This window comes from Bombyx mori, chromosome 13 (assembly GCF_030269925.1).
Source record: "Bombyx mori chromosome 13, ASM3026992v2".
Taxonomy (NCBI): domain Eukaryota; kingdom Metazoa; phylum Arthropoda; class Insecta; order Lepidoptera; family Bombycidae; genus Bombyx; species Bombyx mori.
This window is the reverse complement of record NC_085119.1, coordinates 14717648-14734623: the sequence shown is the minus strand read 5'-3', so window position 1 is coordinate 14734623 and position 16976 is coordinate 14717648. Positions and strand designations below refer to the sequence as shown.

Here is a 16976-nt window from a genome sequence, read left to right as displayed (position 1 = left end):
GATAGAGTGAAAGGCGCTCGTCAGAGCAGCCAAGGCCAATATGGCGGCGCTTAAAGTTCGCAGCAGCTGACCGTGTAGAGTATATAATAAAGACTATTACTCATTTGTGCCAATGCTCCACGCTATTGTGTTTGTTTTTGTCAGTGTTTAATGTAAATGTTATTTGTCAGAGTTAAATGTCTATATTGTGAAAAAAGTTTCACTTTTACCGTGTTTTAATAAAACCACACAACCCTATTGTCATTATGATTCTTGTCATATCTTGAATTCTCAAACATTATTTTCTAATTATTTGTTGCTCTCGTGGTGTCATGTCTTCAACATTTTTTCTTTGTCCTTTCTCTTTTTTTGCTTTTGATCTAATTTTCTATTTTGAGATCAGCGTAATTAAAGCAAAAGAAGGTTATTTCTAATGTAGATGGTAAATAATGAAAAGCCTTAATGATGATTAAAAACCATTGACGTAAATAGGAGGTGAACACATTTAGTATGAATGTTTCAATTGGAATAAAAGTAATATCGAATTGATCGTTGAAGTAATTGTGTTTCAAAACCATTTCTATTGTACTGTTGTAATATTAACGTTGAGTCGAAATGAATAAAACTAAAATTTATCGAAAAAAATTGGATAAAAATGAGCGGTTGGTTTGTAGCGTACAGCCGGCGATGTTTGCTCGTTTGATAGTTGGTTTATATTACGACATCAAAGTATCCAATCGCGTTAAATGGATGATTAAATCTTACTGTATATCTCTTTCCTCCTTTATTTGCTATCTTATAATATTTCGTGATGACAATTTCTCATTACACCCGAAATTGACTTCTGTCATGGAATACATAACGTATGTGACCTTTTCTTTTTTAACTTGTGATAAATATCTCTTCAGATACCTACGTTTCAACCCCAGGACGGATGGATATCCAATATTCTTGTATCTTTGCAAGAAATTTGAGAAGTTTTTCAAGATCATAATTTGTTTATTTGTTAGTTTTAAGATACTTGGTGTCGTTTTAATGATGCAAAGTTGGCCAATTCTTAGTACTCCAAAATACATCTGGGGAACTTTAGCACTTCATTTTTTATGGCTTGCGAGCCACATGGGAAGACTGGTCTTTATATTAGTATATGGTATTTTATTTTGCCGCATGAGAACTATTCGGATTATTTTTGAAAACAGAGGTTTTCAGAACACACCTCAGAATAGACTTACACCAAAAAGATACATTTTGATGTATGAAGCTGTGCTTAATAGTATCGAAAGTGTTGATTTTCCTGTTAAATTCTTGGTATGCAATTTTTATTGGTGTTTCTTATAGTGTTATGGTGTTGTCATTAGAATTTAAACTGTACTAACAGTTATGTTTATTTCTTTTCAGATATTCACATTTATTTGTTGCTTTGCACCAAAACTAGTAGTGTCATTGTTTGAAATTATGGAAGAAATGAAGAAAGGGGTAATATTATATACAAAAATTAAAAAGTCTTTATATAAGGCCTACAAATGCTATTGCGAATATATTATTATTTCTTTGATTTCAGGAACTCAGTTTGACCACATTCATATGGTTTCTGGTGGAACTATCACCTTCTTATCTTTTCCTTTTATTGTCAGCTATTGCCCTTGATCTAGTATCCGAAGATGTTCAGGAGTTGTTGAGTATTACGATTGATAGGCGCTTGAATTGTAAAAGTAAGTTGACATGAGATTTTTACCATTTTCTTTGACATTTTGACATGTTTCGTTTTCCTTCTATTCCTTAATGGCATCGAAAGCAAACAAGCTGCTCAATGCATAGGGTTTATTATCATACCTTGCTTTATAAATTTCAATATAATAAGTGCTGGGGCAGTGAACTAATTTTGATCATTTTTGACGACCGAATTCATAAGTTTTCTATATTTTAAAAACCTGAATGCACGAAAATATTTTAACAATTATTCAAGTAATTGATATAGTGAGGAAACTTTATTACGTAAAAAATATTATGAAATCGTTAATGAAGCTTACGTCTTCATCTAAATGTTTCAGATGAAAAAGAACGTTCGGAAATTCAAGAATTTTTCCAATATCTTCGGAACAATCCCTTTAACTACACTCTATGGCAGGTTGTGTCTCTAAATCTGCGTACCTTACTTGTCGCAACTTCTTTTAGTATTGCGAATGTTATTGCTATTATGCAAATTAAGAATAGCAAAATTTAGGCGTATACTCAGAAGTGACCAGTTTTACGAAGACGCGATTTGTTTTTTTTCTCCTATCCATCGTTCATAGCCTACAGAGATATTACGACTACGCGTGGACGGATAGGTGGGCTCACGGACTCAACCTAAGAGAATTTGCTAGCCCTTATCAAGAGCAATGCATCGTCGAATCTTACACTGTATCGGAATCGCAAACCACCGAGAAGATTCAGCAAGAAACTCAGTGGATTGTGTCTATGGGCTAGGTTGCACGTTGAGCTCTTGGCTGCGTGTTACAGAATGACTTAAACAGCCATACAACTGTTGAAGAACTTTGAAAAGTGTTGTTCAACCTTCGTTTACATTTCACATTTTCCAGAATACTATTATAGCGTCCTGATAATTTCTAAAATAACACTAAACAAATAATCGATTGTGACGTATTCAATCCCTCTTATTAATTAAGAAAATGTATCATGTTTGCTCTATTTAGTTGATTAACCTATGCTTTTCACCTTGTGGTTCAATATTTGCTATTTTTAACAATCAATAAAAACCTGCACATCAACACTTTGATTTCTTAATTTTAATTAACTCGAAAAAGCTTCTGAACTCAAAACTAAACTAGTTTACTTATCTTAGATAAAAGAAATGTAACTATTTTGAGACAGTAGTCATTTAAATTATGATTTCAATATTTAAGACTAATAAAAACGAACTCAAGGATAATAATATCAACAGTAAAAAAAAATCCTTTCCTCATTTCTTCCTGGATTAGTCGCCTCTCGGCCTTGTTTAATTAGTTGGTAGAAAAAATAATACAAAATTGTATGGCGAAAATTGTAATGTCCAACAAAAGCTACATTTTAGTTTATTTAAATTTATTACCTGATCAAATGGGCATTATCAAAAGGCTCAAGGTCAGCGAAAGGGCAATGGAGAGTGTTATACTCGCAGTTTCCTTGTGAGATCAAAACAAGATCAAATCAGGTATAAGAAAATTCGCAGGTAAGCCACGGTAACCGTCATAGTCCACAAGATTGTGACGTTGAATTGGCAGTGGGCAGGGCACATTTCTCGTGGAACAAATGGCCGCTGGGGACGTAAATTTCTTGAGTTGTTACCGTGTACCGTAAAATCTAACGTAAGTAGGCTTCCCACAAGGCAATCAGATGAATGCAGGCAACACAAGATCAGTCATTGTGGCGAAGCTTGTGGGAGACATATGTCCAGTAATGGATGTCTGTGGACTGAAAGAAGAAGAAGCTGATCTAAAGCCATTTGTTAATTAAAATAATATAATGTCTGTTGGTGTTTCAAAACTTAGTACAGTGAAATGCACGCAATGATCTTCTTCAAGTATCTGTGTAGGTATGCATTTCTTGAATTTTTGTTAGGTGACTCGAGCAAAATCTCAACCAAAGCACGTAAATGTATAGTTTGTCCTTACTTAGATCAGACGATCGTTAAGTATTGGCTGAACAACTATAAACGCAATCTCCAATTTTTCCAAGCCCCGTGGTGCTTAAGTCAAGAAGCAGCTTAAGATATATCTACTCTGCCAAGGAGGTAGCACAAGAAACTAAAAAATATCTCATATTTAAAGTTCAAAAGATTAGAGCTCAGTCAAACATCAATGGGAATTTTATTAAACCCAAATTGAAATTGTTCTATTTCAAGGTGTTTTTACCAATAAACTCATTTATCTATTCGTATCAAAACATAGTACGGTTAAAAATAGATAAAAATATGTTTATGAAGATATAATGGCTGTACCTAGAATAATACTAGTAATTGTAGACCAATCATATTCGTTTCTAATTTCAAGTCGGTGTCTATTAACGATATTAATAAAGAAAATACGTTTGTAAAGTCATTTCATATAAATTTCCACCAGAAAGTTAGTGTTACAATAGTAGCTATTACTATAAAGCATCGAAACATAAGTGACTTTAAAATATATACAAAATATGTTACCTATTTGTTATATAAAGCTAGTTTACAACATAAGCTCAATCATGTTTCTTCGTTTGATTTTTGGCTTATATTTCGAGCTTAATGTTTCTAATAGGATGCGTTGGCTTCAAAGGATGTATTGCGTCTTTATTAGTATTGTCATTATGTACTTCTGCTATTTCAAGACTTATAGGATACTAATGACAGTAAAAGTGCCTTTTATCTTAGAGTATGGGATGCACGTTATTCTGTCGCTGTATTTGCGCGAGAATTTTGAGTACACTCGATATGACCCTATCATAGATAGCGCGGCAGATACCAAAAATTTTTATAAAAAGTTTGACATTTTTATTAAAATATTTCTGTTTGTTGCTATATTGCTCAAAATGTAAAGCATGCTTGTATTTTGCGTACTGTGGTCTGGCTTGTGTTACACAGGATTTATAGGAATTTGCGGAATGAATTTTATTTGGATTGCCACTTTTATGGGAAGAATGGTGTTGCCATTGATATTCGGAATATTGCTTTGTCGTATTAGAATGTTTCGTCTTACGCTACAAAAACAAGGTTTTGATAATTTGCCTTACAATCGATTTTCGCCTCGGAGATATATAATGATGTATGACTCGATCGTAAGAGGATTAGAAAAAACTGATTTTCCGGCGAAAAATATAGTAAGTATTAAATGAAAAACAATACATAATAGCTGTAATGTATTTAATATTTAATTTTGTTCATTTAATTTTCGTTAACTATTCATGTAGGCAATTTTGTAATAATTGATTGAGCTAATTTTTCCTTTCTAAAGATCTCTTCTTGACCTTATCTCACATTATATAGAGTCGGCATACCATGGCCTCTTATCATGCTGCACAGAAATTTGACATTAACTTTATGGTTGACCGCTGCCTGACTTCAACCTTTCTAAATTAAATTCCTGGTTAAATCTCCATATATTCCTTGCAACATGGGAAGAGACGTTTTCTGTTTCTTCTTTGGGCGTTGCTTTGGCTACGATTGTTTTGGGAAATTTTCAAATAATACTTTTCTGTTTTTCATGAAGTACTTTAACTGTTTAAAGTAAATACATCCTTTAAAGATATATCTTTTTTATAATACTTCAAATAAATCATTTTGTTAAATAATCGCTAGAAGCTACAGCAGCGCCTATTACACGGGGTAGGTGTTCCGATTGCCTAATAATGAAATTGGGACAGCGATTGTGTAGATTCTACTGTCTTAAAACCTAAAATGTGTTTTTAATTTTGACGTGACAACGTCTTATAATTCAATGGAGCCGGCTGCACGCACGAAAAAACATGACGAGGCGTTCCATTTAAGGCTTGAAGTGCAAGCGAGAGCGCGCAACGAGCGACAAAGAGGCACAATCGGCCTCCGCGTTCGGCAGCGTTCGACATCTGTCTCCTGTCTCTCTCCTGCTTGAGTGAGCGATGCATCCGCGTGGACAGTTGCTATACAATAATACATTTACATGTTTTCGTCAAGTATAAAGTTCAGTTAAAATGTGGTGTCAATTGTTTACAGCAACGATAATTGCGATAATTGAAAAATGAAACCATTCCATCAGTATTTTCTTAAGACGTTGTCACGTTCAACGATCGTCAATAAACCGACTTTACAGACAACCGATTTTTTTTTTTAAAAAGTCACCAGGTCCTGCTACATAAAATGGTACAGAATGTATTTAATATTTTGAATTTTTGTCTGAGGTAAACAGAAACAAAATTAATTCAAGTCGTTTCTAATTTTTAATCGTCATTTTTATCACTTTTAGATGTTCGTGTTTACTATCTGCATATATTCAAAGATTTTGACGGGCTTGTTTGACTTGATTTCCGTTTTGAAACGGGAGGTGAGATTGTTACATATATTTAGTATTAAAATATATTTGTTTTGAAGTTCAATATTAGTGAAAAATCACGTTATTAGATAATAATATATACATTATTTTAATTGGGTTTTTATCTTCAGGGTCCCAAATTAATGAATGTTATGCTGTTTACACTAGAATTTCTCCCTTCTTACGTATTGTTGATGATATATTCTGTAACACTTGACATGGTATCCACTGAGATGAAAGAAATATTAAAAATCGTAACAGAAAAACGCGTTTTTTGTAAAGATAAATCGGTTAATGATGAATACTATTTTAATTAATTAATTGTTATTAAACTTTTTCTGGAAAGTAATGTAATTTAGCACTATATTCGATTTCTTAAGATTATTAAAAGTGTATTGTGATTTTATTCAATCATATTGTGATTTAAAGAATGAAACACAAAAATATTGTTACCGTCATAAGAATATAATGACGTGACGTATGATACATTAATAGATCGTTAAATTCTCATTTATGGCCGAATATTTTTTCTGGATCGATGAGACAGAACTAAGCCGAAGTAGATTGGTGAGAAAGGTAAGGCATGTCATAGGAAGTGCATGTCTTTCCACTACCCTGCCTACAAGGGAGGCTGGATAGGGGTCGTCAGCGCTACCACTGTACTGCTTGGGGCTGTACAAAAGCTTAAAACCTTACAACTTACTTTAAGTTAAGTGGTTTTCGAAGATCGTTGCATGACATGCATGCTACACAACTTTGATACACGAGAGACGAAACCTCAATTGTAGTACAATTAAATTTTTCCACTGTTTAAATCGTATCAAAATTACGTTGTCAAGTTAATTGTAGATTTCTGATAAACGACTTTATTGCAGACGAAAAACAGCACGCCAATATTCAAGAGCTCTGCCAATACATAAAGAACAATCAGCTGAAGTATACAATTTGGCGCTTAGTTTCCTTGAACATGCAATCTCTGCTCAGGGCCACTTCGTTTTGTATTGTTAGTACTATTGCTATCTTGCAAATAAAAGACTGGAATGGATAGAGATAGAGAGAGAGAGAAAGAGAGAGAGAGAGAAAAACATTGTGTATCTCAATCTTACTAGATGTGGCTATCAGATTTTATTTAAGGAAAATCTTAGCAGATCATTTTTTTACTATAATCATCATCACCATCTGCCTATAGCAGTCTACTGCTGGACATGTGCCTCTCCAATTACACACCACTGAGCACGATCCTCGGTTTCTCTCATCCAGCTTTTGCCAGCTACCCTTTTACTGGTGGTAGGAACTCTTGTGAGTCCGCGCGGGTAGTTACCACCATCCTGCTTTGTTCTACCGTGAAGCAGTAATGCGTTTCGGCTTGGAGGGTGGGGCAGCCGTTGTAACTATACTTGAGACTTGAGACCTTAGAACTTATATCACATATATCATATGAGTGGCGCATTTACGTCGTAGCTGTCTATGGGCTCCAGTAACTACTTAACACCAGGCGGACTGTAAGCTCATCCACCCACCTAAACTATAAAAAAAAAAGATTTTCACTCCATAAATGTAAGTAACAATCACAATTTGTTCAATAGTGCCCACAATTACAGTTTTAGCAATTAATTGACATTTTTGTGAACCAATACTTTTCGTATTGCAACTAGCTTGCAAACTTGTAGACTGTCTGAAAATAAATTACTAAAGTAGAAAAAGAAACGTTTTACTCATGCTGTTGTAGTAGTGTTTAACTGCTACGCAGTTATACAATTTTATGGAAGTATGTAAAAGTTATGAGAAATCCATTTGGGCATGGATCAAAATTGTAACACATAATTTTATATCAAACTAGCTGACCCGGCAGACTTCGTAGTACCTCAATCGATAAATAAAAGACCGAAACTTTTGTATAAAATAAACTTCAAACGAACAAAAGGAATCCGTCCAACGGGGGACACATGAAAGGAAAAACAAAATTATTATTTTTGTTTAATTCCGAGCATTTTCATATTTATTTACCTTTTAAACCTTCTCTGGACTTCCACAAATAATTCAAGACCAAAATTAGCCAAATCGGTCCAGCCGTTCTCGAGCTTTAGTGTGACTAACGAACAGAAATTCATTTATATATATATATATATATATATTGTATTTTTTAATAAAGTGCCCGTTGTAAGAACAAATATTTTTCGTGTAAATACGATGGTACAAAATAATGCTTAGTGAAGGAACCATTTCATAGTATCAATGGATGGAAAATCTAGCGTCACAGCTTCTGTTAAGACGCTACCAAAGCCGATACCAGACTTATTCAATTAAACATTAATCCTACTGCAAAACATCAAGTCGAATTCTGACAGCAACGGAATAGCTAGTTATTTTATCAGTAAGTTAAATGCAATATTACCCCATGTTTTTGGGAAAAATATAGGTATACACTGAAAATAGGAATAGCTGCTAAAAATGCAAATTCAGAACAAGACGTCAGTAGACAAATAGAATTTAGAGCTGATACTGATAATGAAAAAGTAGTTATGGTAGTAATAGCTTTTTATTATTAACTATGCAAAATATGATCATGTTAAGTTGTTAATTCTAAATGTAACAACGAACAACACACACACACTTTTTCCATATAGAGGAGAAGTACAAGATTGGCAACGTATAAATTCAAATGGAGAATAATAAATAATTATAGTCCGCGATAAATCACACAGATTTGTTTCGATTTAAAACTAGGATTCCCTTTACTATGGAACTCAGATACTGATATGCATACTTCAATACATGTGAATGAATACATATAGATATTAAACACCTCGACAGAGAGCAAACAAACCTGTTCGTTGTACGATTATTTGCATTAAGTGAGAATCTATCCCACAACCCAGTGATCTGTCAGAATCATTAACGTCTCAAAACCAAGTCGTCTATAAGATTTAATCTACAGCTCTAAAAGGTCACCAATCATAAAAGAAAAACTAATCATCTAATTACATTACATAGTAACATTTTAATTAAGACTCATTTGTATACATAATTAATGAAGGCGTACTAAAATAAAACGAGGTCAAACTGTAAACTTAAAATCGATTAGAACTAGTTACACGAGCGTACAAACTAACTCGCTTTGAAAAAAATATAAAAAATTCCTTTTTCCCTCATCGAAATCAACATTCGCTGTAAAATGATAGATTTTAAAACCAAAAATGTTTGCGATATAAACACAATTATGAAAATTCGTTTTCTCTTCGGATTCTACTGTGATTTTCCATTCAATAAGCGTTTTCAAAACATTTTAAAGTTCTACTGTATCAGTGTTCTTGTAGTGCTCATACTGGGTAGTTGGGCTTGTAGCACAGGCTTCAGGTCTGATAAGAAAATCGTCATATACTGTGAATATATTGCTTATTTTTTAATATCCTTGAGCACTAAGGACCGGTACATATTCGACTATTACAAACAGCAACCGCTAATTGATGGAAGTACCACATCCAAAGTCCTCTATAAAAAATTAGAGAGACTGTTAAAATATTTTGTTACTATCACTATTGTTCTAAAGATGTTGAATATATTCGTTTTCTGTGGCTGGAATCTAACCAAATGCATAAATGAGCTTGACGGTGTTTTGTTTATTAATCTGCTTTGGATCGGTTTGCTTCTGGCAAGATTATCTCTACCTGTGATTTATGGATTGCTCTATTTTCGCCTGAGAGTTCTCAGGATGACTTTGGAATCGAAGGGCTTTTCCAACAGTCCCCAAAACAGATTTACGCCGAAGAAATACATCACGATTTATGAAAAGATCATGAAAGATTTGTTGAAAATGGATTATCCGCTTAAATATGTGGTGAAGATCTGATTATTGTGTAATATTTGTAAATATGTTATCGTTGTTTCTTAAAAGATTAAGAAGAATCTAAGAAAATACGTACTGAGTATGTGTCCATGAAATAGTTCTTTAATGAAGGATTAACATGGTGTAACAAAGTTAGTGTAAGCTTTGACTGAACGGATCAGGCCGCCATTACAGCAGTAATTAGACTACGATTTCATGTCTCGAGGTGAGTGGCGGCATCGACATTGTAACATCTATATGCCGCAGTAACTACTTGTCGTCAGGTGCTTTGTTAGCTCAATTATTCATCTAGGGCAGGGGTCGGCAACCTTTTGAGTCGGAAAATGCAAAAAAAAAACAATTTTCAAAATTTCAAAGTTTTTACAGAGCCCCAATCCTTTTTCTTGCCAACAATTAAATAGATCTTGCATAAAAAAATTTTTTTGATAAAAAAAAGAATCTAATTATTCATAAGAAAAATATCTATTTGTTATTATACATATAAGTAGTGTTTTTTTACAACAAATTAGATAATATATAGGGTATTATTAGATAATCACTTATTATTTAAGTAAAAAATGAAAACAATTAAACATTTACAACAATGGTCTGAGAAATAGAAACGCTGCCCGACCCTCGTTAGTCGATTCAGAACATTTTTTAAATGTTTTTTTTTTCTATAAAATAAATAATATTTGCGTATGGCACTAAAGAGCTGCATTTTTTTATCCAAAGAGCAGAATTTGGCTCGCGAGCCGCTGGTTGCCGACCCCTGAACGAAATAAAATACAAGACATTAACGTTTAAAAGGCCTCGATATTGCAAACAAACAATCAATATTTAATTCGTCATTCTTAACGCCATATTGACAGCCAAGATTTAAAATCCTAAATACAGGTAGTCTTAAAAATCTGTAACCCCCAAAATCAAATCTCATAAGATGCACTTTTGTAATTGGGCACGTTGAGATTGTATGTTTTATTCTTAACATAAGTATTTACTAATAAAATTACTATAGTATTTACTAATAACATTTTCAGTTTATCATATTCTTAATCGGATCTGTGCCCAAATTATTGCAGAACTCTTGGCAGTTTTTGAATTCATTAAAAAATTATGTAAGTTGTTTTTTTTTACTATTAACCATGCTCTAATATTTCTGTTTGTCATGGTACACAAAGGTCAGAATTAGAAATACTTTGAGATACAGGCTTGTAAATTCATATTTTCGAGATCCAACGATTCCTCCTCAAAACTCATATACTTCTCATTCGGTTTCCTGTTAACAAATATTTAAAGTAATTCTGTGTTTCAAGTTTACATTTTTACACCCAAGCCACTGAACCAATTTCGACGAAATTAAATCAGGATATGGTTTGAGCTCTGATAAATAATTTAGAGACCTACCTACCACCTTTCATCCAATAGCTGAATACGAACGATGTGAAATGTCGTCCACTCGGTTGAAGCTGTGAGCGTCAAGGCATTTTCACCTAAAACTTAACCAAGAAAACAATAAATCATTCATAAAGTAGTACTGATTACTGTACTCAAAGTTCACCAGAAAGAAAACACTACTCAATTTTTCATCGAAATGCAATAAAATCATTTAATTTATTAAATCGCATTTTAACCCAATCATTATTAAAGTTAAATGAAAATACAAAACTCTTAGAGGAAAAACTGATGTAAGACGTAATGACGGACATTTTGAATTGAGTTGTGAAATGTGTCTTTATCAATTAATATTTATTTATTTAGATTTTCCAACAAAGGATTAACACAATACAGTTAGTTATTTTTAAAAATAGTAATAATAGGTTCTTAGCGTGAGTGCACCCACAAATACATTCACATTATTCATGGAAATAAAACTACGCTAACACCAGTTAAGGATAGAGTATACACCAAGCAAAGCCTACATACCAAAAACAGTATAATATAGCAAAATCTAAAAAAAAACTCAACACAAATCAAATTAAAATAATTAATTAAAAGCACTAATTAAACAAACTTATTTAGCCAATTTTTTATTGAAATCAAGGCTTTACCTATATGAGCCTGTTTAAGTATGTACATATTATTATTATGTTGAAAACATTCGTTTTGTATTCTGTGTAAGTAAATAAAACATATTTTATTTATTCCAGGGTCCAGAAATAAGTAAAATATTGGAATTTACCCTTGAATGCCTACATTCCTACATAGTTATAATTTTACCTATCGTTGTGGCTTTGGACCTTTCTGAAGACGAAATTAAGAAGATGAAAATTATCACTCTGAATAAACGCCTAGCTTGTTTAAGTGGGTCGATCTAGTTTTCATTGTATAGTAACATAGCGTTTTATAATTTTGTACATTATTTACTGGCTGGGTTTTAATTACATATTTTCTAATTTCTTTAGAATATATTTCATCAAAAACATTAAAAATAATAGGGCCTATAGTAAAACCGCGCTAGTAGGTAATATCATTCTGCCCATTTATACAGCAAATCAGTCATGCTTTCTGGCTTAATGGGTAAAACGTACAAAAGTTGAAACAAACATTGGTTCAAACATTGGTACAAACACTGGACAAAGAGAAAAAACGCTAAAAGTAACCACTGAAACTTTGATTTCTTATCTCATGGCTGGTGGTATATATCTACTAACAACTAGGCCAGATAGGCAGTGTATTCGCTCATCTAGAACATTTACAAAAAGCAATGTCGCCGAGACTTTAGCTATGAAGAGGTGAAATAATAAAAACTTTTGAAAACCTAAATGTACTTATTAGTAGTCATCAATATTTAAAATATTATGTTATTTTTCAAACCAGTTTTTAAGCGACCCAGCCAGCTTATTTGCATAGTAAAAGATGTTAAAGTACATTTACTATTTAGGTAAGTCGCAAACTCATTTCTCTCTGATGAATATTAAGTTTATCTTACAGATGAAAGACAGAAAATGGAGATACAGCAATTATTTTTACTCCTGAAGAATAATTCGTTGAGATACAACCTATGGCGCGTGGTCCCCGTGAACTTGAAAAGCGTTTTAATATTTTTATCGTTTGGCGTCACAAACGCAATTGCCATAATGCAAGCTAAGAATCTGAACTAGTTATTGTAATGTACGTGTTTCATTACTTCCATGAAGACTTTTATGAATGGATTAAACAGGCAAACCATTCATTCAGCAGCAACTCATACAACATTATTCACACATCTAGCTATGATCATTAACGACGATAAAAACTCCCACCAAATGGATTTTGGACTTCGCAACGATTAAAAAACATTAACCAGGCAGTAGATTTGCCAATCACAATTTATGTTGTAAGCAACGATAACCAAAAGCAATCATCCTTCTTTCTATATTATTACTAATACAGTATTTCAGAGTTTCAAAACAGACGTTAGCTTCCAAAACGAGAAATTTCTGGAACGGAGCCAGGTCTTTTTCAAGGTCATCGAAGCTGTGGTATCTGGTACCATGGTACCATTCGAGGTTTTAAGCCCGCACAATGTTGATTTTTATCATCCCGATAATTATCTACTCTGATCTAATTAAAATAATTACCTCTAGCTCTGATATCCAAAAGAGCTTTTCTAATTCTGTCACGACTTTCCTTCACGCTTCCATATCGTCAACCTTTAATAAATTTATTTAAAAAAATCTAAAATCTTATTCAACAAACAAAAGACATATATGTGACCTCAATATTGTCCACACCAGATCCGAGTCCATTACTTTAGAAAATTGAAAAAAAAAAAAACGAAAAAATCCCATTTGACTTTTCAATTAAAATCTCGACGCTTTCGAACAAAGGTGTCGGAGGTACAAAGGCTTGAATGCCTGCTTTTTGCTGCGGTTTCATAATTTCCTTATTTGCAGATGTTGACTGGTTCACTTTTTTCCTTCCGTTGTTTTCAGCAGCTCCACAAAGCTTCGGAGAGTTATATCCACTACTATTTAGATCAGAACAGAACGCCCTCACCAGAGTTTTCAATTTCTTCGCATCTTTATAAAGAACACTTTAACGTGATAGTATTCATTTCAAATTTGTTTTTAATAATGTGTTTGTCTGCTTAAGTGCTAATTCTTAATAGTAAGCCATGCAAACCTTCGCTGTTTCGCTTTACTTATGAAATACATCATTATGGAATAGTTTTCGTGCGACTTATTGTGTATTTATTTTATTCCTTAAACGGGTGAATGAACTCGTGGCTCATCTGCTATTAACATAGCACAACCACAACATTAATGTGGCTCACCTTTTTTATTGCCCTTGTAGGAAGACGAGCATGCGCCCCTTCTGATGATGAGTGGTTACCGTCACCCATGGACTTCAGCAGTGCCATGGGCAGAGCCAAGCTGCTGCCTACCGTTAAGTACCCTTCACAAGACTCGATTGAAGAAGGCAATGTCAAAGCGCTGAGGAAACACCCTGAAAGGGAGCTTATTCCAAAGCCGGATGGTACGTGGCAAAAAAGATGTGGATGAACGCAGTGGCTCCAGGTAGTATGGATAAACTCTACTCCGGTGGCGGGCGGTGCGATGGTAAAAAAGAGATGATGGAATCAACTCAAACAATTCCTAAGCACTCCCTATGGAACATACGGTACAAAATACAGAGAGAAGCGAAGTCCCTCTGCAGACCCAGAGGTTTCAAACGATCCGATTCATACTTTGAGATATGAATTTTTAGAATGGCCTCGAGCAGGGAGACATCTTCAAAAGATGTCCACCGGGCATCGTAAGACGCGTCAAGTCTGCTCTCTCAATATTCGAAGATCGCGATGACTCCTTCACTATCTTACGAAGACTAAAACAACAGATTGAAGCAACTGTGAAGAAGAAGTCATACCACGATTGACAATTCGCATTAACTGGCAGTGTATCGTGTTGTAAATCAAGACAGTGCTTTTAAACAGCTTTTAAATCCTTACATAACTAGAGTATAAAAGCTTGTGTAATGATAAATACTGGATACTAATACAAAATAGACCAGCAACATTTATATGAGAACGAATAAAATTAAATTTGCAATGTGGCTGTCGCGTGATTCTGTCTTGAGATTCTTGAGGCCATTGAACTCCGTCTCTTGCGAAATTTATTTGTGAATTATAATTTAGGTACATTTGAAAACCGTACTGGAGTGAATTTGTGGATGAAATCAAATTGGCGGTAGAGAGCATTCTGGGCCTAAACGAATAATAATTCAATTGAAACCTGAACCTCAAATGACTTTGTTGGTCGCATCATTTACGTTGTTATATTTTTGTGCCTCGCTAGTCTATGCAATAAACTAAAAAGAGAATTAATGCAAGCCCTGCAAAATCACAAAATCATCAAAAATACTAAATTTTATATACGTTATTAATAATATAAAGAAAAGAAAATAAAAAACGAAATACCTTTATAGGTTATAAAATAATTTTAATTTGAAATTTCAAAGTTTCGTAATAAGCTTTTCATTATTGTTGAAATTACTCTGCAAACTCTCCACCACCGCGAGCTAAGACGTTAAGTTAATACTTAATTTTGCCTAGATTTTATTACTTGAATGAATGCTAAAGAACGTCTATAGGCAATGTACACGGAATCGGCTGTTATTGTCTCACTTACAAGCCAAGCGTCCGCTGTTTAATGAGAAGAACGTCCTGGGTAATTGTACAAAATGTGGTTGAATTGTCTACGAGCTGTTCCAATTTGAAGGGTTCATTGAAGGGCGGCAGTGATGTGATCAAACAAACTGACTATTTTTATGTAAGCCACTGAGATGTTTCACAGTAGGAATGGGATCAGTTTACCACTTAATCGTGAATGGTTCGTAACTGTATTTTCAAGTGAATAACAAAACCAATTTAAATTTAATTAAAACGATTGTAAAAGTTTTTCTATGATCGCAAGGCCCTATATTATATACAGACAGGTAGTTAAAATTGTAAAAATTCATAATATTTGGTGGAAACAATTTCTCATAACGATTTTTTTTTCTACACACAGGTACAAAATTATCTATTGCATTTTGCGTTAGTGTACAGACTGTTGTCAAAATCCATTGAATTATTTTGGTGCAACTTTGGCAGGGATGTTTCCACCCCGCTTTATTACTCCCAGATACGTCATAAAAGCACGATGGTATAATATAAGCTTCGGCAGGGTTGTCGCGTTGAGTTGTTTAATTGTCGATTTGAAATTTAAATATCTTTAACAATATCAAAAATCACTAGCAACTTTGTTTTAAAACTAGACCTTTGAATTACATTTTTTACCGTTACATTTTTTTGGATCAGGGTGTATGAGAATGGTTTGCGAAAATGAGGAAAAGTAAGTGACTGGTGATTCTGAATACGACGTTTTTTTAGTCAAAAAAAGCAGGAGTTTCACCGTCCGCTCGGTGTTAGGTTAGCGTTGCTAATAGACATCACAACATGAGTGTTTCCACATACCTTGAGATAATTAGGTCAAAGGCTAGAAATAGCCTTGATAGTGGAACCGCACGTTCACAATAAATTGTTATATAAAAACTTCGAAAATCGTGTAAACAGCGTCGAGTTCACCAGTAAAGCAAATAATATATTTATCTATTTATATTCTATCGATCTGTATTGTCTAAATTTTTTTTATCGCCCTCGTAGGCAGACGAATTTACAGCCCACCTGATGGTGAGTGGTTACCGTCGCCTATGGACCTCAGCAATGCCAGGGGCAGAGCCAAGCCACTGACTATCATTTAATTATTAATTAAAAGCACCTTGTGCATTTTAGCTACATAAATTTGTATATTGCGCCTTCCCTATCCAAGCCACAACATTAGGTGGCTTAGTTTGTGTTCAACTTTATTTACTGCCAGTTCATCGATCCCCCAGGGGATCACGTGCAATTTGCCCATACTATATTTTCTATTGCACAGTGTAATCCATTAACACTGAATAGTTGATGTACATAATAATATGTATTCATCTTGAAATATGCTAATGTTTATTGAATGCAATGTAGATATTTCGTTCTGTATTGTACTGGTTGTAGGACCTCTTGTGAGTCCGCACGGGTAGGTACCACTGCCCTATTTCTGCCATGAATCAGTAATGCATTTCGGTCTGAAAGGTGGGGCAGCCGTTGTAACCATACTGAGACCTTAGAACTTGTATCTTAAGGTGGT

The 16976-nt window shown here is 33.9% G+C and overlaps 2 protein-coding genes across 2 annotated transcripts; both read left to right on the top strand.

The window, feature by feature from the left end:
- The first annotated feature begins 318 nt into the window (after nt 1–318).
- On the top strand, nt 319–2750 carry LOC134200024 (uncharacterized). The gene is made up of 4 exons (XM_062671941.1): nt 319–1287; nt 1378–1455; nt 1541–1691; nt 2031–2750. Exons 1-4 carry the CDS (start codon nt 595–597, stop codon nt 2201–2203), a joined length of 1095 nt encoding a protein of 364 aa, XP_062527925.1. The 5' UTR covers nt 319–594; the 3' UTR covers nt 2204–2750.
- A 6424-nt stretch (nt 2751–9174) lies between these two features.
- On the top strand, nt 9175–13022 carry LOC100174853 (uncharacterized). Its single transcript, XM_004927953.4, has 4 exons — nt 9175–9837; nt 10866–10943; nt 11976–12129; nt 12760–13022. The coding sequence occupies exons 1-4, from the start codon at nt 9175–9177 to the stop codon at nt 12927–12929; spliced, it is 1065 nt and encodes a 354-aa protein (XP_004928010.2). The 3' UTR covers nt 12930–13022.
- The last annotated feature ends 3954 nt before the right edge of the window (nt 13023–16976 follow it).